Source organism: Equus przewalskii, chromosome 15 (assembly GCF_037783145.1).
Source record: "Equus przewalskii isolate Varuska chromosome 15, EquPr2, whole genome shotgun sequence".
Classification (NCBI taxonomy): domain Eukaryota; kingdom Metazoa; phylum Chordata; class Mammalia; order Perissodactyla; family Equidae; genus Equus; species Equus przewalskii.
The window spans coordinates 84779915-84806435 of record NC_091845.1 but is presented as its reverse complement, the minus strand read 5'-3'; the positions used below and the strand labels follow the sequence as shown (position 1 = coordinate 84806435).

Here is a 26521-nt window from a genome sequence, read left to right as displayed (position 1 = left end):
TAGATTCTAAAACCAAATATAAGTTAGTTTTGATAGTTGAGTATCTTCGATTATCATTAGATCTTTTTTCATCAAAAGAACAGACAACCAAAACAATCAAGACAACTATAGCAAAATAATCATAGTTCATGTTTGGGAAGAAAATATTATCTCATCCTTAAATCACTAGGTTTATTATTTGAAACATCAAAATAAAGTGTTTTGCTATTTTCTATATTTATTTTAGAACTAATCAGAAAAACTTACTTCAAATACCACAAATAATATAAATAATATAGTTAGTAGTACAACTTGCTTTTTAAGACTTTTCTTCAAAGTTTTGACAATATAATAATGTTTTAGGATCAAGAAAGTCATATTATATATTCAAAGGAAAAATTTCCCAAACTTGCCCTGTAAATTAATAAAGGATTTGTTAACTAAGGAACTTATAACAAAACCAACAATGATTAAATTTAAAATGACTTTATTCATTTAAATGATAAATACTGCCCGCTACTACAAAACAATGACATTCATCTTTCAATCTGTTAAGCTTAGCTAAACAATTCATGTATTTCTTTTCTATATCATGTGTTGACATGATATAGGATGCAGGATGTAAAAATCAATTTAATAGACATTATTAAATAATTTCACACATATGTGTATAATCTTGAATAGATGGTTAAAATTATAGATAAACATTAAATGTGGGCACATGGATATGCAGTGTACAGCAATGAGTTTAACAGAAAACGTGTCTGCAATGATTTCTGGTAACCAACTTGCTTTCTATGAATCTTTAAATACCCAATTCCAAATCTTCTAGCTCCTGGAGAAGGGCTTTCTCTTTCTGAATTTTCTCCAACTAGAAAAGTTTAAAACAATAGAGTTATTAAATAGGAAATGAAATAAAACAAAATAATTATTGGATCTAGAGCCAAAATAGCAAAGGAGAAAAAATTTAGAGAAAGAATATTTCTGACACTTTATCAGATCCCCTGGTAAACACAGACTGAAAAACACAGATGAGAAACAACTTGTAATGTGTTATTTGGTATGACTCAAAGGGGCAAAGGACTGAAGTCGTCTTACTGCATCCCTTTAGGTCCAATAAATTTCCATTCTGCACCTAGGCTCACAAGTGCTAAGGAAAGAAGGAGGGACAGGGCAGCACAACCCGAGATGCAGGCTGGAAGAGAATTGTATAACATGATAAATTGCTTTTATTCTGAGCAGCAATGGCATGAATGGTGACTCCCATTCACAATGATCTATCCCATGTCTTCCCCCATCCTTCTTTGTTTAAGAGTAAAAACATTAAAATAAACAAATATATATCGTACTGGTTTTCAAAGCAAGTTTTTAAATCTATGTGCTCTTTCACCTGATTAACTATTGCTCACAATAAAACTAGGAAGGGTGGTAGTGACTACAAGCCCAGGTAAAAAATGCAGAAAAGACCTGATTTTTTTCTAGCTGTTTCCCAGTTGCTGCTTGCTCTTTCAGTTGTTCAATTGCTTTCAGTTTCTGCAAACATAAAATACATTACGAGTCAAGAGTAAGGAAGAATAAGTCATTTTAGAATGCAAATTTTCTCATTAACAACTCAATCATACGAATATGAAACCTGAATAAGGAGAATCACCTTACATTTGTATCGAGAATAGTTTGGTAAAATGCTACGGTAAACTACTTTTTAAAATTAAATGTAAAATTGGGTATGTTAAGAACATGGGATTTGGCAAAATATTTTTCAAGCTTTTAACTAATGTTATATATGTACATGTATGTATATATGTACATGTGTATGTATGTAAACATCTCACCCATTTCACTGTTTATTTCAGCACCTCGTTATACCTGGACCATGTCTGCGGCTTTAAGAGAACCCTCCTAGCACAGCCTGGGAAGGGCTCCAGGGACCCGCTCTTACTCCAGGCCACCACCACAAACTGGCCCCAACTTGACAAGCTAGTAAACTTCCTTTTGTTTCTGTTTCTTCATGTTTAAAACTGGGATAAATATCTGTTCCTACCTATCTCACAAATGTCTAATGAAATACTTAGTATAAAAGTGTTCTGCATATTTCTGTACAAATGTTTATTATCCTACCACTCCAAAAATCAATAGTAAAAAGACGAACAGTCTTTAGACATTTGTGAATAGCACTAAAATCAGCGCCATTCCTAAGTTACAGTATTTCATAGCGAGAAAACAAAAGCTGCTACAAACTTCCGAGACGCCTGGCTTCAGATAATTTTCATGCATTTCTTTCAATAAACACGTCTGTTTTTCATTTAAGTTTCTCACCTTCCTTAGGTTCTTGATTTTTCTGTCTATCTCAGGGTCTCCAGAAGTTGAGTGAGAGAGAGTATTTCGTGGTGTGCTCTGCGGGGCAGGAGTTGGTGCCAAATCTGGACTCTTGTCACTTCTCGCTTCCTGCAGGAAATATTTTCAAAAATTCAATTTTCTAAAATGAAAACATTAAAGTATTTCAACCAACATAGGCTTGGTATATAAAATGCAGAAACCAAAATGTGATTTTATCCTTTATACTACATTTTATATAAAGAAAGGATCTGAATTGAAGGTCTCATGAAGTATGCTAGATTGTCCCATAATAGATACACTGTAACTTAAAAAAAATCACAGTATAAGGAGACACCCAAAAGGTTTTAACTATATAATTGTCATAGGGAACACTTTGCTAGATCTAGAATTTAGAGTTAAAGTAACATAATATTAAATAAAAAATAATATTTTGTTAGTAATATAAGGATAAACGAAAGAAATGAAATGACCCTAGGAGCGTAAACTAGGGGGTTTCTGTATCAGCCAACAAGCACTCCAGATGTTTGGATATTATACGGATGTTTTGAAAATGTGAGAGGGCTTTTTAAACTAAGGTATTTGAAGTTTCACTCTTATGATGTCCTCTAAAACTCTGAGTACACATGATCGAGGAGATGTAATGGATGGTGCTACAGAACAAGTTCTAGAGAGATTTATTTACAATGAGACCAGTTCAGCTCCACAGCAAAGTGCCATGGAAAACCTTTCCCCGGAAAGGGGTACTACATCGCTCCCACTGTGCTTGGACCCGGATGGCCTTTCTAGCCTCATCCCTCCTCCTCGAGGAAGTGCTGATTCTGAACCACTTTATTTCCTCTGGGGTGGGGTACACTCTTGTTTCCCAGCTTTTGCATGTAGTGTTCCTTGTGCCTAGAACAGCTTCATGTCCCTGGCTGACCCTACTTATCCTTTAGGCCTCCTGAAAAATCCCCTGACCCCCAAGAGAGACCAGACTGGCCACACAAATGTGGCCCGTATCCCTCCTGTACTATCCCCAACTACACTGCACCTAAGGATCCTGGTTCACTGCTCTACCTGTGCCCCCAGCAAAATATGTGCTTTACTGCACACGCTAAATAGGTGAAAGGGCAAAAGTATGACTCTCCTTTGGTAATTATGACAAGATGTATGTTCTGACAAGAGGGGAAAAAAGTTATTTAAGTCTTCTTGGCCCTAAGGTAGGGCTTTGACTTCTTCTTTAGAGAGTTCCCAGTGGAATACACAGAGCCCCAGACTCTAAAAGCCCTTATCAGAGTCCTGGGTGGAATGCTCTGAACTCCTAAAGCATCCCGGGGCACAGGGAGTCACTCCTGGATCTCCAAATCTAAAAATGTCTGCCTGAGGGCTTTCAGAGAGTACAGAATGAGAGTCATTTTTTCTTTTTAAAGTCATGTTGGTTGCACTTTTTTGTACACTCCAATGCAACAAACATTAATTCCTAACTTTCTATGTGAAAAAAGATTACTGAGCACTTTAACAGATTATTCAAAAAGAAACTATTTACTACTCTTAAGGAGCCTATAAGTTCTATTAATATGCAGTTTGGTATTTTTCATAATATAAAATTAAGGAAGAAAAGAGGACAAAAGGAGAAGAGAGACACTTTGTTCATCAAAATTCACTTTTGACTTCAGATAAAAAAACGTAAAACTTTAGTTTGTAATTATTCTTCTAGGAAGGAAGGTTAATGTTATAAATGTGAAAAACTATTAAATTAAGTGAAATATGAAATTTAATTTTCTATCATATATTAACCAAGAATAAGTTAAAATGTCTGCATTATTATACTTAAATTCTGGTCATTCTTTGGAAAGTATGTGTATATGGTAAGATCAAACTCTTAGTTTCAATTCTCTTTGGTGAAGTTAATAAGCTTAAAAATCATCACCAGTTTATGAAAGCACTTGGTTAGATTACACACATCTGCCTCCTTTATCTTTGGTACTTAATTCAGAGGCAGGGCTGGAAAGGTCTGGTCAAGGTAAGATCCTGTCATGGATCATTTACCTTTGTTCTATCACACAGCCATAATTTTTACCAACTGCAGCCTGTCCTCAAAAATGCATACTGAAAGGATTATCTTGCAAGTAGAAAACTCTGTCATCAACTGGGAAAACAGCAGAGCGCAACTCTGTAATGATGGATTAGTAGTATCATCTTTAGTAAATAACGAACCTGGCAGGTATTATGCTAAGTAAAATAAGCCAGACAGAGGATAAACACTGCATGGTATCACTTATATTTGGAACCTAAAAAAAAAGTCAAACTCATAGAAACAGAAAGTAGAATGGTGGTTGCCAGGGGCTGGGGAGTGGGGAAAATACAAAATAGGGAGAGGTTGCTAAAGGGTACAAACTTTCAGTTGTAAGATGAATAAGGTCTGAGGATCTAACATATAACATGGTGACTATAGTCGATAATACTGTTTCATATAAGTGAAATTTGCTGAGAGTAGAATTTAAGTGCTCTCAACAAAAAAAACAAAGGGTAAATATGTGAAGTGAGGGATGTGTTAATTAACTCAATGTGGGAATCCTTTCACATTGCATATCTATATCAAATCACTACTTTGTACACTGTAAAAATTTTATTTGTCATATCTGAAAATATTAGCTGGGGGGAGGGGCGGGGAGAAGGAATCTTCCCTACCCGTAGCTATAAGGATACTACTAATTTGTAACATTTAGGGCCAGCAGAGGTCTCCACCCACACTGATGAAAGGACAAGCCCTGCTTTTATACAAGTCTAATACATGCAGCAGATAATTTTACTTGAAATGACCTAAACCTGAGCTATATAAAGATATTTCTGGAGATGAAATATATTAACTACCAAAGAGCACACTCATTTTTTTATTAAAAGCCCAGATTTTAGCAGAATATGGTTGCATAGTGCAATTCTACCCCTTAAAATAGCAAGTGCCTACCAAAACACCTAAGTAACCTAGAACTGTCAAAATTCAAGCATTACCAGCAAGACTGCATTGTCTAAATCTCAAAAATATGGTCATCACAACTTCACTAACCAGACAGTCCCAGCCCAGCTGGTCTCAGTCACCATAAACCACATACGATCACAATTTATTTATCAAGCATTACACTGGTGTGGTCTTTCAACTACAGCATCATAGAAAATTACTTTAGGGGCTGACCCCGTGGCCTACTGGTTCAGTTCAGTGTGCACCACTTCTCCAGCCCAGGTTCAGTTCCTGGGCACAGAGCTACACCACTCATCAGCGGCCATGCTGGGACGGTGACTCACATACAAAATAGAGGAAGACTGACACAGATGTTAGCTCAGGGCTAATCTTCCTCAGCAAAAAGAAGGATTACTGTAGAACAATTCCGTTGTTTGGGAACTTCTGGAGTTTAGATTCCCAGTTGAATAATTTCCTATAGTAATGTAATATGGAGTGACAAAACAGCCTTATAGTCATGTAATTTCTATTCTCTCTTAACAAACACATGCTTTCAAGAAAGCAAAGTATACCACTTCACACGGCTCCAGCAAACGCAAGTCTATAGCAAGTGACATACTATAAAATCCCATTAGGGTGTCAGGCTTTAAGGTCAGGTTCAGCTTCTTGAATCCTCCATTATATATATAGGACTACTTAGAAATTCATAGGCAAACGCAAAAGAAAGGCATTCTGGCTGCTTAAAGCCAGCTAACTCCAACTACATTTTATAACATAACAGTCAAGACTTTAAGACTACACTTCTTTAAACTTTAAGGCTTAAAGCTAATTTAACTGATTTTGTTTTGTTTTGTTTTGAAGAGATTAGTGCCCCCAATACCTGCTTTGCAGCTTTCTTAGCCTCATGCTTCCTTTGATTTTTAAGGGCTGTTTTTGATAATGGCTTATCATTTCCTGGCTGTGGTTTCATATTCTGAGGTGGTTCGTCCTCATGCTATGGAAAACATAAAATAAACAATTTTGAAATGGAGTCCATGTTTTTAAAAACATATACAACAAATTATACAAATTTGCTAGTAAATTTATCAAATTTATTTTAAGATCACTGGCAAAGAATATTTCAAACCTCTTATTAGCAGCAGGCACACCCCAACTGTCAAGGTGGATTTAATGAGGACCTTCCTATCAGTTCATATAGGATATCTCTCAGTTATGTAAGGGCTGGTGAAATTCACTTTAGTTTTCTTTAAACAATGGAATTTTTCTTAGTACTACTACTGACCCATGATTCCTATGAAATCAGACACTGACAATAGCTTCTTCTGCAGTCTTTCTAGATCTGACCACTGTCAACAGAAACCCAGTTGCCTCATTTGTTTTCTTTGCACAAAGAATTACTTGCTAGCTCTTTACTTGCAAAATCAGAGATTAGAAGATTAAAAATAAAGGCAAATAGAAAAACTAAAACAGACCATAAGAAAATAAATTAAATAGGAAGGGGTAAGTAACTGCAGAATTACAAATCTAGGGGTAACATAATGAAGAGGCTGACAAAAAACTTAAATGACTTATCAGACTATACAATGAAAACAGAAAATCATTTCCATCATCAGATATTTATAAAACCATCTATCAAGTATATTCCACAACAGAAAGAGGGTGAATTGAGCATAGGACCAAGGAGGATCTAACATAAAACATGATGACTATAGTTGGTAACCCCGTTTTGTATAATTGAAATTTGCTAAGAGAGTAGAACGCAAATGTTCTCACCAAAAAAAAGATAAATATGTGAAGTGATGGACATGTTAATTAACTGGATGGGAGGGATCTTTTCACAATGAACATGTGTCAAATCACCATGATGTACACTTTAAATATTTTACAATTCTATAGGACAAGTATACTTCAATAAAGCTGAAAATAAAAAATTTATAGAGGTTCCAGTATCTCCAGAGTGGCTGCAGGCAACACCCAGTATAAGTGACAGCACTACAACCTCTCACCAGATTCATCTACTTACTGGTTTCTCTCCACCTTGCTATCGTCTGAACATTAACTCTCTCTTAGACTCTATCATACTCAGCACATCAAAAGGACCAGATCTCCATGAAGTTTCTTGAGCACTAGATCTCAGAACTATGCTGTACTTAGAAGTGCTTTATGGAAATGGGCAGGGCTCAAACATTTAAGTCACAGAAGGATAAATAAGAAACCATAAAGTGGCTTTATCTCAGCAGCTACGTAACTATTTCAGGTCATCAAAGTTCTATGTACATACCCTACTTGACGCAACTGAATATACGAGAACCCACATTTGTAGAAGAGACAAATCTGGATGGCAAGCCCCTTTCCCTTCTTTTTTATCCCAACTGCATACAGTGTTATTTAAGATAGACTAATATTTGCTGAACAGTTTGTTCTATACATCAAAATTCTTTCAATAGGGGCCGGCCCTGTGGCAGAGTGGTTAAGTTCACGTGCTCTGCTATGGCGGCCCAGGGTTTCGCCAGTTTGGATCCTGGGCACGAACATGGCACCGCTCATCAGGCCACGGTGAGGTGGCGTCCCACGTGCCACAACTAGAAGGGCCCACAACTAAAATATACAACTATGTACTGGGGGATTTGAGGAGAAAAAGCAGAAAGAAAGAAAAAAAACAGATTGGCAACAGTTGTTAGCTCAGGTGCCAATCTTAAAAAAAAAAAAAATTCTTTCAATAGTGGGTTCTTCTATAGCATCTTGCTTTGACTGAAAAAGTTTCTACTCAGGAGAACTTCAAAAACTGATAAAGCAATTAAAAATGAGGCAAGAAAAAAGGATGAATCACAAGTCTCTTCCACACTACGAGCATCACGTAGCTACTGACAGACGTTCACTTTAGACAAAGAAACCCCACACAGCTGCTACGGACACGAGTCCTGGCTTTACCGCTGCATCCACTGTACACAATTTCATCATTAATGAAATTTGTTTCTTCAGTTGTATCAATATTATGTTTTGATGAACACATTATAAAAGTGAAGGTTTTTTGGAGAGCCAAGAAATACTTCTTCAAGTATAATTTATACATGAATTTTTACTTATAACAAAAGTGCCTTTTTCTTCAGGGAGAAGAATTCTACCACCTTTTATTTCCCTTCTGCTACCTAACCCTCCTCCTGCGTGAAGTTAGCAACTAGAACGTCTTTGTTTCCAGCAACTTCTTGACAGTATTTTCTTTGCCGTTTACCTCATTTCCGGAATTAGATACAAACAAAAAGTTCTCAGTAGTGGGCATGTGGTTCCTTCAGCCAAAATGATTTGACAGGATCACATAATCACCATGTCACATACAAAAGCAAACATTTTGTGGAAATCTTAAATGTTAAAAAAATTGGGGTTTTAAGAAGTTCTTACCTACTTTTATCAGCATTTTCAAAGTATTATCTTTCTACATTAATTTCTCTCCCTGCCCCCACCAAGACAAACTAGTTTTATGGATCGGAAAAGAAAAACACACATTAATTCAGAATTTCCTCCTCTTGTGCTATCTTACACAGATTTGGAAAGCAGCATGGGTTGATGTTATTCTGTTTTTATTTTAGCTAAGGAAAATTTCAATATGGAGAAAGGACAAATCCAATGACTACTATATCCTTTCTTTTTTGATTCAAATACAAATATCATAAATAGGGCTTAATTTGTGATATAAGTTTTTATATATATATACATATTTTTTTTTTTTTTTTTGAGGAAGATTAGCCCTGAGCTAACATCTACTGCCAATCCTCCTCTTTTTGCTGAGGAAGACTGGCCCTGAGCTGGCCCGTGCCCAGCTTCCTCTACTCTACATGTGGGACACCTGCCAAGGCATGGCTTGACAAGTGGTGTGCAGGTCCACACCTGGGATCTAAGCTGGCAAACCTGGGGCCACCAAAGCAGAACATGTGAACTTAACCGCTGTGCCACTGGGCCGGCCCCAAGTTTTTATATATTTTTACAAAACAAGTTAATACCACAAAAATGTTTAAACGGAACATTTCAACGAAGTCAAGAAGTTACAGGCCACTGCTACATTTTGTGAAGGAGGAAGAGTTGTTCCTTTTGTTTTTGCTTTCGAGAAGGTTAAGAGTGGCAAAGGGAGGCACAAGAATACTCATCCTGTGGAAAAGGATTTACTTCCCTGAGAGTCTAATCATTGAGTGACCATATGTCTCCATGTACTTGGAACAGTCCCAGCCGACGCCTGCGGTACGGCCCTTTCTAATAACACCAACAATACTGCTGTTCCTCTTACAGAGCACCTTTATTCCTTAACATCATCACTGAAACTCAGGGCATGAATACGTAAACGCTCTCCCCTGAGCTCTGAAACACTAACATTTTAAAGCAGATCAGAACTGATGGGGCCGGCCCTGTGGCTGAGTGGTTAAGTTCGTGCACTCTGCTTCGGCGGCCCAGGCTTTCGCCAGTTCAGATTCAACTATGCACTGAGAGGATTTGGGGAGAAAAAGCAGGAAAAAAAAACACAAAAAAATGTTGGCAACAGTTATTAGCTCAGGTGCCAATCGTTAAAAAAAAAAAAGGAAACTGACCAATACTCTGGTCATAACTTTACAATAGAAGTAGGGAACTGATGGCCTAAGGACAACAAATGTGTTTTGTCTGACCAAAAGTGTTCTAAAAATTGAGAAATTTCATATGAGCACCCAGACTTGCTTTGTCTTGAAAAATCAAACATTTTGGCAAATGGGGCCTTGAATCTACGGGAACAATCAGCTCCTGCTGTGTAGCTGCCCTGCCTTTAAAGAGGGCAGGCCCTCTCCCTTTCACCATTCTCTTCCCGTCACCACTGCCTGACATCACCAGCCTCGCCTGACAAGCATTTGAACTTGAGCCCATGATCTACAAAGGCAATATGTCATAGGCAGTTATCTTTCCCAGAGATTTCAAACTAACTCCTTTGTCAGCTTAACAATATGAACTGTTCGCCATCTTCAGCAGTAGCTCCCCCATGATTTCTACCCTAGAGTTTCTATTCCGATCAGGTGCTAAGTAACACAAGAACATGCATGAGTAAAAGGTCCAGACACTGAAAAACCTTTTTCTCCCAAAGTAGTAAAAGTGTACTTACCAGTTTGGAATTGGTGATTGGTTTATTTCTTAAAGCTGGGGGTCTATAAGCTGTTGCAACTTTAGGTTCTTCACTGGGTACATCACTTGGAACTGCTTGGTAAGTTATTGTTTTTGCTGGAAATATTCCATCTAAAAATGGCTGCCAAGAAACCTGCCACAGTTCTCCATTTGATGGCACATCATACTTGTGCAAGACAGAGCCAGTATAATGCCAAATCTTGTACCCATTATTAACACGTAATCTGGGAGCACATGTGGCTGTTAAAATATGCTCACCATCTGGGCACCAAGCAAAATAGGTAGAATCAGAGGCCACCGGTTTAGAAATAAGTTTGTAGTTTTTAACATCCCACACTTCCATTTGTCCCCTCAGATTTCCAAATCCAGCTAGTACTAAAATATGTCCATGAGGGCTATAGTAGGCTGCATTACGAGGACCAGTTCCAAAGTCAAACACAGGGTCACATTTTAAGTTGAAAATTGTTGCTTTGGCAGGCATAAAACCATAAACAGCACAAAACTCAGTAGAACTAGAATTCCAAACTACATCATAAATGGGGCCATTTTTTGCTAGAAAAAGAATATAAAATCCAAATTAGCAATAAAGAATTAAATGAATATAACATTTATTAACATAAGTCATAATCATATAACACTCACAAACATGTCAAGTACTAAAAAAGAAAATTTCAAGGTATGTTAAAATTAAAATATTTTACATGACATACTATGGGGATTAATAGATGATTACAAATTTATGTAAAAACCCCTAAAGAATCTTAATTTCTTTTAAACATTTTGGCAATGTGGGCTCATAGAGGCATAGGTTATTATCACTATTAATAAAAAACTAGTTTTTATTGGAAGAGGTAATATGTGCACATAGTAATAAAAATACAAACTATATAAAAAGATATGCCACAAAAATAAGTCCCTCTATACAAAGGCAACCCTCCATTTATTTCTTGCATAGCGTTTCAGAATATTTTTATTGAAATTAAGCCTCTCTCTCTTAAACACACACACACACACACACACACACACACAGTTCTAAACTTTTGTTGTTTCATTTAATACTCTATCATGGAGATTTTTCTGTGCAAGCACCTGAAGATCTGGCTCATTCTTTGTCAGTTGAACTGCGTTCCATTATAAACCTTGCTGTATGTTTTCCACTGTGAGTGTACACAAATACACGCGTGGGAATGACATTGCTAGGTCAAAGGGCACATACATTTACTTGATAACACACAACCAAAAAGCCCTTCAAAGCAATTGTATCAATTTACACCAGCAACAGTTTCTCCCCCTCACTCTCATTCATACTGCGTGGTTTCAGATTTTTATCTTTGCCAACAACTAAGTGAAAAACTGTATCTTGTTTTCCTTTCTATTTCTTTTATTATAAGCTAAGCGCCTTTTAATATATTTATACATAATTTCACTTCTTTTATTGTGGACTATTCTTTACTGTCCCATGCCTATTTTTCTCTCCCATTATTGGTCTTTTATTGACTTACTTGATATATTAACAAAATTCACCTTTTCCCATACTTACCCTAAGTCTATCAAAAAAGATTTTTTTCCCCAATTTTTGTTTGTTTTGCTTAATCTGTGGTCTCTTCTTCCCCCAATGTAGAAATCTATAGTTTTATATATTCAAATTTGTCATTTTTCCCTTATGCATTCAGCCTTGTTTAGAAAGTCTTTTTCCACTTTAACATTAGAAAAAAATTTCTCCCATATTTTCTTCTAGTTCTGTAGTTTTAGGTATAATCTTTTGGCCCAACTGCAATTTATTTGGATGAAGAGGTAGTAATATTAATTTTTTGTTCCAAATAGCTAGCCAGCTGTCCTCCAACCATGTATTAAACGATCAACATTTCCTCCACTGATTCAAATGCTGACATTAATATATATCAATGGCTATGGCAGTATGGATCTCCTTCTGGACTCTGTTCTGGTCCACTGAGCTATCTGCCTCTCCGTAAGCCAAAAAAATGTACTGGCGTTTTAATAATTTTTAGACCAATATGGGGAGAAAATTTTTTGTGAAGAAGATTGGCCCTGAGCTAACATCTGTTGCCAATCTTCCTCTATTTTATGTGGGATGCTGCCACAGCATGGCTTGACAAGCAGTGCTAGGTCCATACCTGGGATCTGAACCTGTGAACCCTGGGCTGATGAAGTGGAATGCACAAACTTAACCACTATGCCACCAGGCTGGCCCTGAGAAATGACAGCTTTATAAAATTCTTCCTATTAAGGGTCATAGTTTGTCCCTCAGAAGTTTTAATTTTCCTCCCATCAGTCCTATATATTTCTAGTTTTTGTTGCTGTACATGGAATCTTTCCTACCACTGTTTTTTAAGTGGTAGTTTGTTTGGTTTTTTGAGGAAGATTAGCCCTGAGCTAACATCTGCTGCCAATCCTCCTCTTTTTGCTGAGGAAGACTGGCCCTGAGCTAACATCCATGTCCACCTTCCTATACTTTATACAGGGGACGCCTGCCATAGCATGGCTTACCATGCTGTGCTATGACGGCACCCGGGATCCAAACTGGTGAACCCCAAGCCACCGAAGCGAAATGTGCGAACTTAACCACTGTACCACCGGGCCAGCCCCAGTGGCTGTTATTTATACTGTGACTTCATCTATATGAGCAGAGATGATTCTATTTTCTCCTTCAAAACTGTATACTTAATTCTTTTGACCAGTTACACTGATTAGTTCTTTCAGAATGTTAAATAATAGTGGAGTGGGGAGTCATCCTTGTTCTGTTTCTGACTTCAATGGGAATACATAGTTTTTTGTAAGGAAGGCTACCTTACTTTTACATGTCCAATTAAAAATGAAAAAATTAAGAGAGTTGCCAGAATTTTAAAATTGTATTATTTTACAGTTAATTTAGCTCATCAAAACAAAAGATGGGGGCCGGCATGGTGGTGCAGTGGCTTAAGTTCGCACATTCCGCTTCAGCGGCCTGGGGTTCACTGGTTTGGATCCCAGCTGGGGACACGGCACCACTTGGCAAGCCATGCTGTGGTAGGTGTCCCACGTATAAAGTAGAGGAAGATGGGCATGGATGTTACCTCAGGGCCAGTCTTCCTCAGCAAAAAAGAGGAGGATTGGCAGCAGATGTAGCTCAGGGCCAGTCTTCCTCAACAAAAAGAGGAGGATTGGCAGCAGATGTTAGTTCAGGGCTAATCTTTCTCAAAAAACAAAACCAAACAAAAAGATGAAGTAGTAACATTCTTTAGTTCTGAAGACAGTGCTAAACTCACTAGATCAACTTGCTGTCCTAATAAGGTAAATAAGTCCCAAAAGAGCTACTACAAGGCGATTACCTCAATAAGCAAGTTCCCTACTGAAACGCTGGCATGACTAAATTACCTAATCGGATTCTGTCAAAATAAGGTATGTATGGGGAGATGTTAAGTTTCTTACGTAAGAGGCGTTTTATCTTAAAGGTTATAAAATGTGAGTTTTATCACTTGCTCAAGAATTTAGAGGATATCATCTTTAAGGCACAACATGTTTTACTCTCCTTGTTTTCATCACAGGAGGCCTGCTGGGGTACTCACGTAGCTGCACCACGGCGCTTTCTCCGTTTGTCGCAATGTAGTGCAGTGTCTGTTCCCCGTAGTAGGAAGCTCCTGTCTTGTCAACATCGGTGCTAGCTATTACCAACACAGCAGTAGCTAGACAGTAAAAACTTTAATTAGGTTTAAAACACAAATTAGCCTAATGGTGGTAAGAAAAATATTAAAAAGTATAACAGAGCACATGCAAATTTTCATTAAATAAGTACTGATACCCTTTTTTTCTATATATGCAAAAATATAAGTCTAAATTAATACTTGATAAACAAAATGAGAGATAAATGTATTTATCATACCTTTTTTATTCCATAGCATTGTAACCTTATCAGCCTTAAAGAAACTTTTATTGGCTAAAGCTGCATGAGGTCCATCAAAGTTGGGGTACTGATATAATCTAACAAATGAAGGTGCACCCTTACTTCCTGGAACATAGACAGCCACCTACGATACACAGACATAAGTCATTACTTAATTTTTTGAAGCATGTAAACTAAGATGGACATGTTTTTACAGTTACTAAAAACAAGGAAAAGGTTTAATCCCAATATCCCACATAAATAAACAAAAACAATGTAGCAATTACCTTGTATGGCTGGGGTCCAGGTGATAACACAAAATCACTAATTTTTTGCAAATGCAATTTATTTGTGATTGTATCTAAAAAAAAGTAAATGGTGTTAGATTCATGAGAGAAGCTAACAGGAATATGTTAAATTCTGAATGCCTTATAAAAGGTTAATGCAACTGTATACTAATACTGCTCACTGTGGTCTCATGTAGGTAAGGTAGAGCAACACAGTGGAAAAAGCATGGGCTGGGCACAAGACAGACCTGCCCTTGAATTCCTACTCAGCCACTTACTAGCTGTGACATTGGACAAGTAATGGAATTACATATCCAACTCCCAGTGACAAATTTTTTTTAATGATGATTTTTTTGTTGTTAAGGAAGATTCACCCTGAGCTAACATCTGTATCAATCTTCCTCTATTTTCTATGTGGGTCACTGCCACAGCATGGCCACCAAGGAGTGGTGTAGGTACGTTGTAGGTACGTGCCCGGGAACCAAACCCAGGCTGCCGAAGTGGAGTGCACAGAACTTAACCACTAGGCCACAGGGCTGGCCCAAGTGACTGATTTTAAGAGCACAGTGCCAGGTACACAGTATGTATTCAATAAATGTCAGTTCTCTTCTCTTCAACCTCTGCAATAAAGCAGTCTTAGAGCTCGTGAAGTGGGAAAGATGACTCTAGCCTGCTACTGTAGAATGTGGATACAGAAATTCTGTAACGAATGTGATAAACAGATACATGATAATGATGATCACAACAGTAACAATGGCTCATATTTATTGAGTGCCTCCTCTGTGCCAGGCAGTCAGAAGCCATGTTATAAACAATGCAGCTCCCCAAGTTAATGGGAGCAAAAACTGGCAGCCCCCTTCTTTTGGAATGCTCACAGAGGCCAGTAAGATAAGCAAGCAAACTAATCCAAAATCAGTGGGGCAGGAATGAGTCTTGAAAACAAGAAAATGAAGTGCATGGCTAAGATTGTGTGCACGGTGCTCAAAATCAACCTGCAGTCCATCTTTGGTACACGTAAACAGTTACCAATTCCCTTTCTACTTTAATACACCTGAAAGTGTACAGTCACTCTAAGGATAAAACGAACTGCAAAACTTTTTTTCTTTAAATTATTTTCAGTAATCAAGTTATTGGTGTTATTGTTGGTATTGCCATTCTAAGAATACTATATAGTTAATGTGGAACAAAGCAAATGAATAATGATAGTCGTGTGCTGCAAAATGATGTTTTGGTCAATGACAGACTGCATATACAACTAAAAGATTAGTACTACATAGCTTAGGTGCTATGCCATCTAGGTGTGTGTAAGTACACTCTGATGTTCACACAATGACAGAAGCGCCTAACGACGCAGTTCTCAGAACATATCCTCGTTGTTAAGTGACGCATGACTGTATGTGAATGTGACATTCTCAAACTATCTCCCCTAGTGTCCTAGAGAATCAGGATTCTTGTTGTAAACAAAAGGAAATACAGATATAAGATAAAAAAGAAAAAGAAAAAGAGACCTAGAAGCGATGATCAACACAGTAGCAATGAGAATTCCTTACACCCAGACTGTGGTTTCTAAACACAATTTTCTACTAAAAGGAACCAGAGTATTTTAGAGCATTGGCCAATTCCAGGTGTATAGCAGGAAATACACAAGATAATCCCTGAACGGCTTGTCTTACCGTATAGCAAAGAAGTCATTAAAGACTAATTGACCAAGGATGAGACAATTTGTGCATCAATAATGATAATAATTGCAATTGATTGAAACACATCATATATATTTAAATCCACAGTTCAGAAGGATGGGGGGGAACTAACTGGTTGTGATGGAGACTGCTAGAGAAAGAACTCATTATAGTAAAAGTGATAAAGGGAAAGAACACCTATCCTGCCTTTCCTATATAAATAGTACCTCTAGGAAACCAAATAGTAGATGAGGGAATTTCTCTTTATAGAAGTACTACAGCTAATAAATGAGAGGGAAGGGTGGATTAGAACATCATCAACTTGTAACCACTCACATAAAAATGGATCTAGGCGTTGAACATTAATGTCAACTAACTCCACAAAATTAAAGACAAGACATTACGTGCTTCTTGATAAAAGAACTTAATATCACCTTATGATGTCGTCTTGCCCTCATCTCCCCAAAAAAGAAGAACCTGAAGCTGACCGACTCTAGATCCAAACACCTATTTACAGGGGACAGATGAACTTGTTAAATTATAGGATGAGATACAGTAGCAAAATTCAAACCACGGGAAAATATATAGGACAATAACCTTCTTTCTTAAATGATAAACTGCAAAGGAAGAAAAAAGGAGATGGAGAGAGCATCTATAGCTTAAAAGAAACTTAGAAGATATATCAATCAATTGCAATGTGAGGGACTTTATTTGCATCCTGAGTTTTAAAAAAATTATACCATTTGCAATTATTAGAAATTCGAACACTGTGATAATGATATGGTGGCTAACTTAAAAAAAAGTCAAGAGCCCTAATCTCCAGAGATACATACTGAAATATTTACAGGTAAAATTACATGATATCTAGCACTGCCTTTGGCAGAGTGAGAGAGACGGACGAGGGATGGACAGATGTATGGACGAGGCAGGGTTGGTAACGGGTTGGTGGTTATTGGGACTAGGTGTCTATTTTTGAGTTTGAAATTCTACACAATAAAACATTTTAAAAACTTGTACCGGAATTTCAATAGCAACTAAACTCAGAAAAACGTATTCAAATGTCTTAACAGCAATTACCAGATAACAAAAGTTATTATTAAAAAAATCTTTGTGCTATAAAATTTCATTAGCTTTTAAGATTTCTAAGAGTTAATCAAATGAATTACTATAACAGCAATTGTTGATTAATATAGTAACAGTATTTAGGATGGGATATAAAGCAATCAAAACTGGATCCATTTATAGTAAGTAATATAATGCCATATAAGGCAATCAACACTGTATACATTTATACTAAATAATATTGTTTCATAAATCTTTCCATACTAAAATTGTTGCTTTCAAAGAAGTGAACTTCATTGTTGACATTTCGGGCACAAATAGTTTCATCTTCTGACCAGGATGGACACCTATATTGAAAAGAAAGAATACAAAAATAATTTAGACAAAATATAACATCACATAACATGTCAAGTTTGTGATATTGTTTACCATTTAAGGAAAAATACTTATAAATGATGTCAAGTCAGTTGCTAATAGTTTTAGCGTATGTAATAGGAAAATAGTGTCCCTTTTCATTCAAATACTAAACAAAAGAAAGAACAAGTTTTTACTCTATTACATTCCTACATACAAAATCCTTAAAAATCTAGATTTTGGTCTGACAAGTTATTTTCTAAGTCAATACCAGAGAAACAAGTATTATACAATGAAGATATTGAAAATATTTTGTAAATAACTAGCATTTTAAAGCACTTATTTACCAATTTTGCATTTTTTTCTGGTTGAAAGACTTTAAACATGTCCCAGTTTTCACATCATAAAGTTGTAGGTTGGGTATCCCAGCTGTGCCATCCTTAGAAGCTGCAATAAAAACAAGATTTGTTGTAGTAATTGTCTCCTAGTACTAGTAAAAAGATTTCCTTCTTAAAAAAATGAAGAGTTGCTTTAAATCGACTTTCCCCTCTAGCTTTAATTATAGATTTACTCATCCATTCCTAAAGCCATGGCGACATGACAGCTGTTTGACCAAAGTTCAGCATTTCTGAAATGAGCTAATTACTATAGATTTTAAGAATACTTAACCACAACTAGAAGGACCTGAAACTAAGATATACAACTATGTACCGGAGGATCTGGGGAGACAAAGCAGGAAAAAAAAAAAAAAAAAAACGATTGGCAACAGTTGTTAGCTGAGGTGCCAATCCTTAAAAAAGTACTTAAGAGATTTCTTATTTAAGTTTGACGTGTTTGCTGTTAAATGGCTTAAACTGTCCTATTATGAAAGCTTATATCTATAAGTCACACACACACAAAAGTTATGTAAAACCATCCATGATTCTCAACGGATTCTCAATTGCTCTTTTATTTACTTGGAAAAGTAAGACTCATTAGAGTCCAAGCCTCTTGAAAGAACAAACTCAGAAAATTTATAACCCAAAAAGGAACTATTTTCTTCTATTTACCGAACAATATCCACATTTTTAGAAAATGATTCTTAAAATAACCCCCTAGGGCTGGCCCGGTGGCACAGCCGTCAAGCTCGCACGTTCCACTTCGGTGGCCCGGGGTTCCCCGGTTCAGATCCCAGGTGTGAACATGGCACGGCTTCGCACACCATGCTGTGGGAGGCATCCCACATAGAAAGTAGAGGAAGATGGGCATGGATGTGAGCTCAGGGCCAGTCTTCCTCAGCAAAAGGATTGGCAGCAGATGTTAGCTCAGGGCTAATCTTCCTCAAAATAAATAAATAAGCCCCTAGACCAGTTCTCAATATTTTCCTACTCATCTCTGAAGCACGTGAAATGTTCACGTATTATATATCTTTAAATGTGTTAGAAATCAGCACACCATTCCCTCCTCTCTGTTGGACCACTCACATTTCTTAGATGTTGTGTCTACTGTACTTCCTCTTTCATTTATAATGATTATTGAAAGCCTTTTTTCATTTTACATTTTTTTTTTGAGGAAGATTAGCCCTGAGCTAACTACTGCCAATCCTCCTCTTTTTGCTGAGGAAGGCTGGCCCTGAGCTAACATCGTGCCCATCTTCCTCTACTTTATACGTGGGACGCCTACCACAGCACGGCTTTTGCCAAGCGGGGCCATGTCCACACCTGGGATCTGAACTGGTGAACCCCGGGCCGTGGAGAAGCAGAACGTGCGCACTTAACCCCTACGCCACCGGGCCGGCCCCACCTTTCTTCACGTTAAAGGTCACTAGCATCCTTAATGTTTGAGACCTTCTCTATCTAGTGGTTATTTACTTTCTAAATTTTCCCTTAGCTCCTTCTCTTCCTCCATCTCATGATGGGTCTTTTCACTAACTTACTATACCTTGATATTACCTAAAGCTCATTGTACTTGGGGAACACAAGATTCACGGCTGATTAAAAACATTTACAAATACTATTTACTACCATAAAGATTAACTACTTTCCTATAAGGTTATAAACATTCTCTTTTTCCACACTGAGTTGAACTGGTCCTGTCAGAATATTTTTACAATTGGAAAATACTTACTAGTATAAGGCTGCCACGTTGCCAGGACAGAGTTTTTTGGCGAGAACTCAAGGCAAACTGCCTTTGGGAGGTTGAAGGAGTGCAGGAGTCTCTTGTTAGTGACATTGATAATATTTATTCTGGTTTCAAAAGAAATTACTTCAGCAATGAAATACTGTTTTATAATAGCCAGCATTATCCAAAACATTCATACTTCTTTTCAAATACAGATCACTCTAACTGTTCATTTTTCATAAAACTCAATTTTCAGTTAGTTCTAGAAAATATTCAATAAACACCTTAACTAAAAAAAAGTGCACATTTTACCAAAACACCCCTATACAAGGATAAGGCTGGTGTTGGGGAATAATACAGAATCAGCAGAAAGACACAAGAGATGATTCACGTTCCACGAACAACATGCCTTTAAGTGAACACAGAGCTAGACAAGCTGAGGTATAGAAAATCAGAAAGAAACAGACATGCTAAAGCAAAAGCATACTTTCCAGCTTGAATAAATGTGACCTGCAGCAGCCGGGGAAATCAGCAAGGAGACTTGCGATGTCTATAAAAATCTCAGAAGCAGTCTCCAAAAGCTGGGACTGTAAGAATGATTGTGCTAAGATAATGACAAAGATTACAATAGTAATAATAAAAGCAATTTCCATTTTTTGGATGCTTCCTATATACCATGTTCTGGTCTTAACACTTTACGTACATTTTCTCATTTAATCCTCACAACAGTCTTATAAGATAGGTATTATCATCTCCATTTCACTAACGGTGAGGCTTAGAAAAATTAAACGGTGTGATGATTTGCCCAAGATCATACAAACGATAAAGGCCACAGCCAAACTTTACACTAGTTTGGCCTGACTTGCTCTTATGTACTCTTTTGGGTAAAAAAAATTATACTCCATCTGATTCTAGAACTTGCTTAAAATTACTTTGTCCTACTCAAGTTTGAGGACACTGGATTAGATAAGAAGAAATTGGTAAGAATAAATGATTATTGCATATTGTTCAAACACACACACATGAGATTCTTTACAACTTACTATAAATTACATATTTTAGAATTGCATGAAGCTTTCTTTTTTGCTGTTGTTGATAACCTTTAATAGTTATTCTTAGTGTAACAAAAGGTGTTTATCTTAATGAAAAAAACTCCACACATATTTAAGGAAAAATCAGTTCTAGTTTCCAGCTTAGTTAACCATGAACTCAGCAAAGACCACAATCAATATGCTACATCTGTTTCTCTTGCCCCAGGAATATTATACATCATTGTGGCCCCAGCATTTTAAGGAAATAAATGCTAGAACCAGGTATAGAAAATACCTTTTAAAAAGATGGGCACTGCATATGGGGATATATTAAAAGGATTCAGAGTTGAATCCAACAGAAAGCCAAGTGGGAATATGAATAAATATGTAAAATAATTAATTCTAACTGCCAAGGTGAAAAAAGACTTACGCAACAAACTCTAAGCCAGTAGAATAAGGGATACCTCAAAAAGACAATAAACAATGGAAAGAGGTATGGTATGTCCCATTAGATAGTAAATTTCTATTAACTCATTACTCAAATAGAAAACAAGTAAAATGTGGATTTAAGAAAACAAAACCCAAATACTCACAATAGCTTACACCAAAAGAAGAAAACATGAGTATCCTCTCTTTGAGGCTGAGATTAAGACTGTTATCTTAGCATTGTGGATAAGACTCAATATGACTATATTCTTAACAATATGAGAGCAGTTGGATTCAGTAACTTTAAAAAAATACAAAACTGATTAATACTTTAATTATAAAAGCTAATTCTGTCAGCTAAAGTCATAAAAAGTGAATCAACTAATTCAATACAATCTTTTTAGCATTAATTTTTAAAAATCATATGTTTAATCCAATCTGACCTGAGAGTTGAAGACTTCAGAATATATTACCACTGTGTAAAAAACATTTAAAATGTACTTTTCAAACTAATGTATGCATTTTCTCCCTTTTAAAAAACCTAAGATAGTGTATCTGGTTAAAAACAACAAAATAACTTTAAACCAAGCAACAAATATTTGGGCATTTTCCTCATTCTGTGAACTGAAATGTTGTAGTGACTATGGAAAAATTAAAATGGATTGGTTTTCTCAGTGAAATTATGAGCATTAAATCAAAACGCTAGCATTTTTTGTGAGACCATTTTGTAATCTGATTATTTTATGTAATATAGAGGATACTAAACATACTTCTGAATAACTTATACTAAGATGATATACTTTATATACAATAAAACTTATAGTAATAACTGCAGGCAGTTGTTACTAATTTAACTGCAAGGCTACAATGTATCTAAATCGAAGGTAAACAAGCAAAGAGAATTATTCTCTAAGTGTTAACACAGAATTTAAGAAACCCTAACCAGGCATTTAGAGCACTATTGAAAACCACCTCTCAGCTTCTTCAGCATTAAATTGTCCTTTTTCATATGTTATTTTTAAACTCTTAAGTAACTAGATAAGTCATTACACATAAAAAGAAATGAACAACCTTGAAGTGTTCCATGGATGTTTTGTTGGAGATTATATCTATCTGCATCACGACATTAAAAGACAGAGTTTATTAATGACACCCAAACACATATTACTCAAATAATGAAGTTATGCTTTAGATTCATGAGACACACAAAATTTTATATAAATGAACACTAACTTTTCTCCGTCGCCCCAGGCAAACAAGGTCCCATCCTTACTAAAGGTATAGACTTTGCAATTTTTCCCAGATTCCCTGAAAATGACAAGAAAAAAAGTTTACATTAATAAGCATTAATACTTTTCAAAAAATCTTATTAAAAATCCACAATCTTACTACTAATTTAATGACCAAGAACTTACATAAATTTCGGAAATTAATTCCAAAATGCTTTAGTCTACCAAATACTTTCTCTCTTAAACTGCAGTGCCAACAACCACTGTAAAGTAAGCTGGAAACTGATTTCACACCAACAGATCAATCTCAAGAAAGAAAGAGGGCCGGCCCCGGGGCCGAGTGGTTAAGTTCCCGCGCTCTGCTTCGGCAGCCCAGGGTTTCACATGTTCCCATCCTGGGCACAGACATGGCATTGCTTTCCAGGCCATACTGAGGCACCGTCCCACATGCCACAACTACAAGGACCCACAATTAAAATATACAACTATGTGCTGGGGGGATTTGGGGAGAAAAAGCAGAAAAAAAAAAGAAGGTTGGTAACAGATGTTAGCTCAGGTGCCAATCTTTTAAAAAAGAAAGAAAGAAAGAAAGAGAGCCCTTTTGGGTGAATAACCAGTTGGTGTGAAAATCCCAAAATTTAAGGAAATGTGCAAGTTACCAGCTGTCAGCCCTGATCTTGAGAGGGCCGAAGGATTTCAACATAGAGACTTTGTGAAGAATGTCCCAGACCACCTGCGTAACAAAACAATGATGGATAGAATATCCTCGAGTGGCCAACAAGTGCCCCTGGATTTGAAGGATAAAGACCTTCTACCAATTTCTCATGAGTAGAGACAGAAAGCATAACAACAAGAGGATCTTCACATTAAATAAATGCAGATGCAGGATTCTGTACAAAAACAGACCTGTGGAAACTGGACTTCCTGGCAATACGCTATCAAATGATCAAAACTCTAAGTACTGTATCTCTCAACTGGAGATGGCTACTATGAGTCCCTCTCCCAGTGATAATGAAGACGCAAAGAGAAGCGTGGATGTGTGTACACACAGATATCCATACATGTGGTCACAACAGATGAGAACTTTGTGGACAATAAATATTTGAACTATTAAATAGTGCACTGAGAGCTGACCAGTGCATCCCCCTTAAACTGGATACTATCTTTGCGTTAATTTATCTGCAGATGACATTTGTGTTTCTGAAATCACACAACAATAGAAGCTTATACTCAGTTTGTAGTTACTGAAACATTTTTTTCTCTCTCTCACATAAACAGCTATGATCAAGATGTCCTCCATCCTATACTTGTCAACTCATTTCTGAACCTTAAGGCAGATAATTTACAATTATCATATAAAATTCCACCCAGGTTTGGCCTATTATTCTAGCCTACTGAGATCTATTTACAGTTTGATTTTCTCTTTTAAAATATTAGTCATTCTGTACAGATTTATGTAATGGATAAACTATAAAATATCATCCTAAACTATCATCTGAATTAACTCTAAGAATGTTGAATGAGCTCTGAACAAGATCCTTAACAGTCCTTCCCTCAAACTAAAATCAACTCATTAATCAGCTGACTTCACAGCTCTTAACCAACGACAACTGTCATTACCATCATCCAACCAAAAGACTTTCTCATTTTTCAGATACTTTGCTAAAATCACGTCTACAGTTCTTTCTTGATGTCTGGAAATTGTACTCAGAAAGGAAATGAGATAAGCTTGAAACAATTTGTTCTCAGCAAGCTCATTTTGACTCTAATAATCACCCCATTTATCTCAATGATTATAAAGTGTCCTTTTAATATGCCATTCTAAGCATTATGTTTAAGACTGAAGGCAAGCTTAATAGACTATCCAGAATTCAATTCTTTTCTTAATCTTGGCAACTGGGAAATTTTGTCTATTTCCTTCTAGTACGATCTTTCAAATAAAAAACTTCAAATATAGACAAAAATAGAGAAAAAGTATGATAACCCACCCATGCACCTATCACCAAGTTTAAATAACTATTAACTCATGGCCCATTTTGTTTACTCTACTCTCTACTTTCATATTTAATGCCAGAATATTTTAAAGCAAAACCAGATGTCATATCATTTTACTCTATACTTCAGTATGCATCTCAGACTGATGAGGACGTTTTTGAAAAACACAATCACTACTATGCCACTTCATCTTGCAAAATTACCAACTCCTTACTATCATTTAATACCTAGTACTTGGATATCTCGGTTTTTAAAAGAGGCCCAGGTCATTCTAATATGCCTCCAAATTTGAGAACCATTCATCTAAAAGCTTGATTAGAATCAAGTTTTCTTAACCTTCACAGAAGGTTAGTACCATGTAGTTCCTACTGCACTTCCCCAGGAGACATGTAATGTCTTCCAGTTCTACTCTTAGAGATGCTGCCATTGTACTGCACTCATTATGTGCCTCCTCAGCTTCATCTAACCCTTCCTGCTGCCAGGGGACAGCTATTCAATGCAGACACCTGGCCACCTCACCTCCTAACACCACTGGTTGTCTCAAGATTCGCCAGGAGTGAGGGCCACCTTCCAGCGCAGCCTCCCTTATGCCTGCTGCAGTAGCAGGAAGAGGAGCTCAGCACTCAGATTCAACCCAGACAGACCAAGAGAGGCTCCGGCTGCATGCACATTTCTTACCGTCCCTCTCCACAACAGACTGTTCTGAGGCACTGCGGCTCCCCAGAGCCCCTCTGGAGACACACTGCATGACAAAGCAACCTGGCTGTGTTTTGCAAATCTGTGCCCAGTTCAGGGCACCCCATGTTATATTTGCTTTCACTTCTTCCTTGCCTCTTTCCCTTTTCCTCTCATTTCTGCTGCCTTGGGATCCCACACTCCAATGCAATGCAGCAAAAAGCTTTAACACAGACTCTTGTTTTCTAGAGCAGTGCTTTTCAAATACTAGCATGCATACAAATCACCTGAGAATCTGGTTAAAATAAAGATTCTGATTCAGTAAGCTGGGTAGGGCCTAGATGTTACATTTCTGCACTGGTTCAAGGTGATGCCAATATGGCTGGTCTTGGGCCCACATTTCCTCTAACAAGGTTCTAGAGGACAAGGTCTAATAAAAGTTGGTCAACAGATTCAGGTGATGCCAACCTGATTATCAAGTTCCTCATCAACAGTTCATTTAATAGTTTCAGCATCTTTTGACATTAGCGGTTCTCAAAGTGGGGTTTCCAGACTTGCAGTATCAGCATTACCCGGGAACTTGTTCCGAATTCCAATTCTTGGGCCCCACCCCAGATCTCATGAATCGGAAAATCTGGGGAGGGATGATTCAGATGCATGCTAAAGTTTGAGAACCACTGATATGTGATTTCTTTAGGATTACAAAATGCTGATTATCTAATCCCATCATTCTTTATGCATTTATTAACTGGAATTCTTCATAAAGAAGTATTCCTCATCAACAATCTGGTTACTCTGAAAAACAGTCTGTACAGGAAAGGCGAGATAAATGCTTGATTCCTTCTCTCTATCAGTTTTCAAGGTGCTCAGCAAGGACCCCATCAACCTCCAGTGCTGACCAGTAAGATCTGGAGGGAGGGGATTTGGGGGAGTGATTATATATACTTGACATGTCTTAATCCTCTTAGTCACAGTTCTTCTTAATGCTCAAACTATCCCTCTTAGGTTCGTGTGACCCCTTCAAACTGACTCCCGTGACCCTTGAACAGAGCCCCAGCCGTCTTTTATAGCTCCCTTGTTTTCTGGCTTAGACGTCTCTAGCTCAGCTCCTACATTTTATGTCTCAGACCTGGAGTCGGCCACTTCCCCAAGGAACTGGCTCCTTTTGGAGAAGAACGGTGTTGAGAAGATCACAATCTGTGAGGCAGCGGGATTCACTGCTACTAGGTCATTGCTGCTTCTAGACCTTCTCAATGGGCAGAACCAGAAAATACAAACGATTTTATGAAAAGAAATCATGAGTTCATATTGATATATGCAAGTCCATCCCTTTACTCTTACACAGAAAATCTTGTTTCCTAATGACATTACTGTAACTATTTGTTTTATCCTACAACAGATTTAAAATGACAG

At 37.0% G+C, this 26521-nt stretch overlaps 1 protein-coding gene across 4 annotated transcripts in view; it reads right to left on the bottom strand.

Annotated features, from left to right (window-relative positions):
• Positions 1-449: 449 nt before the first annotated feature.
• EIF2A (eukaryotic translation initiation factor 2A) overlaps positions 450-26521 on the bottom strand; it is a 35636-nt gene continuing 9564 nt past the window's right edge. For all 4 annotated transcript variants that reach the window (XM_008520925.2, XM_070576335.1, XM_070576333.1 and 1 more), the window contains 12 exons: positions 22443-22517; positions 19759-19877; positions 18000-18099; positions 17563-17645; positions 14558-14631; positions 14271-14415; positions 13957-14073; positions 10371-10942; positions 6135-6248; positions 2296-2424; positions 1447-1512; positions 450-850 (listed from right to left, as the gene is read on the bottom strand). In XM_008520925.2, the coding sequence (XP_008519147.1) occupies positions 785-850; positions 1447-1512; positions 2296-2424; positions 6135-6248; positions 10371-10942; positions 13957-14073; positions 14271-14415; positions 14558-14631; positions 17563-17645; positions 18000-18099; positions 19759-19877; positions 22443-22517 (1660 nt within the window). In that variant the 3' untranslated portion in view covers positions 450-784. The remainder of the gene's footprint in view (positions 851-1446; positions 1513-2295; positions 2425-6134; positions 6249-10370; positions 10943-13956; positions 14074-14270; positions 14416-14557; positions 14632-17562; positions 17646-17999; positions 18100-19758; positions 19878-22442; positions 22518-26521) is intronic.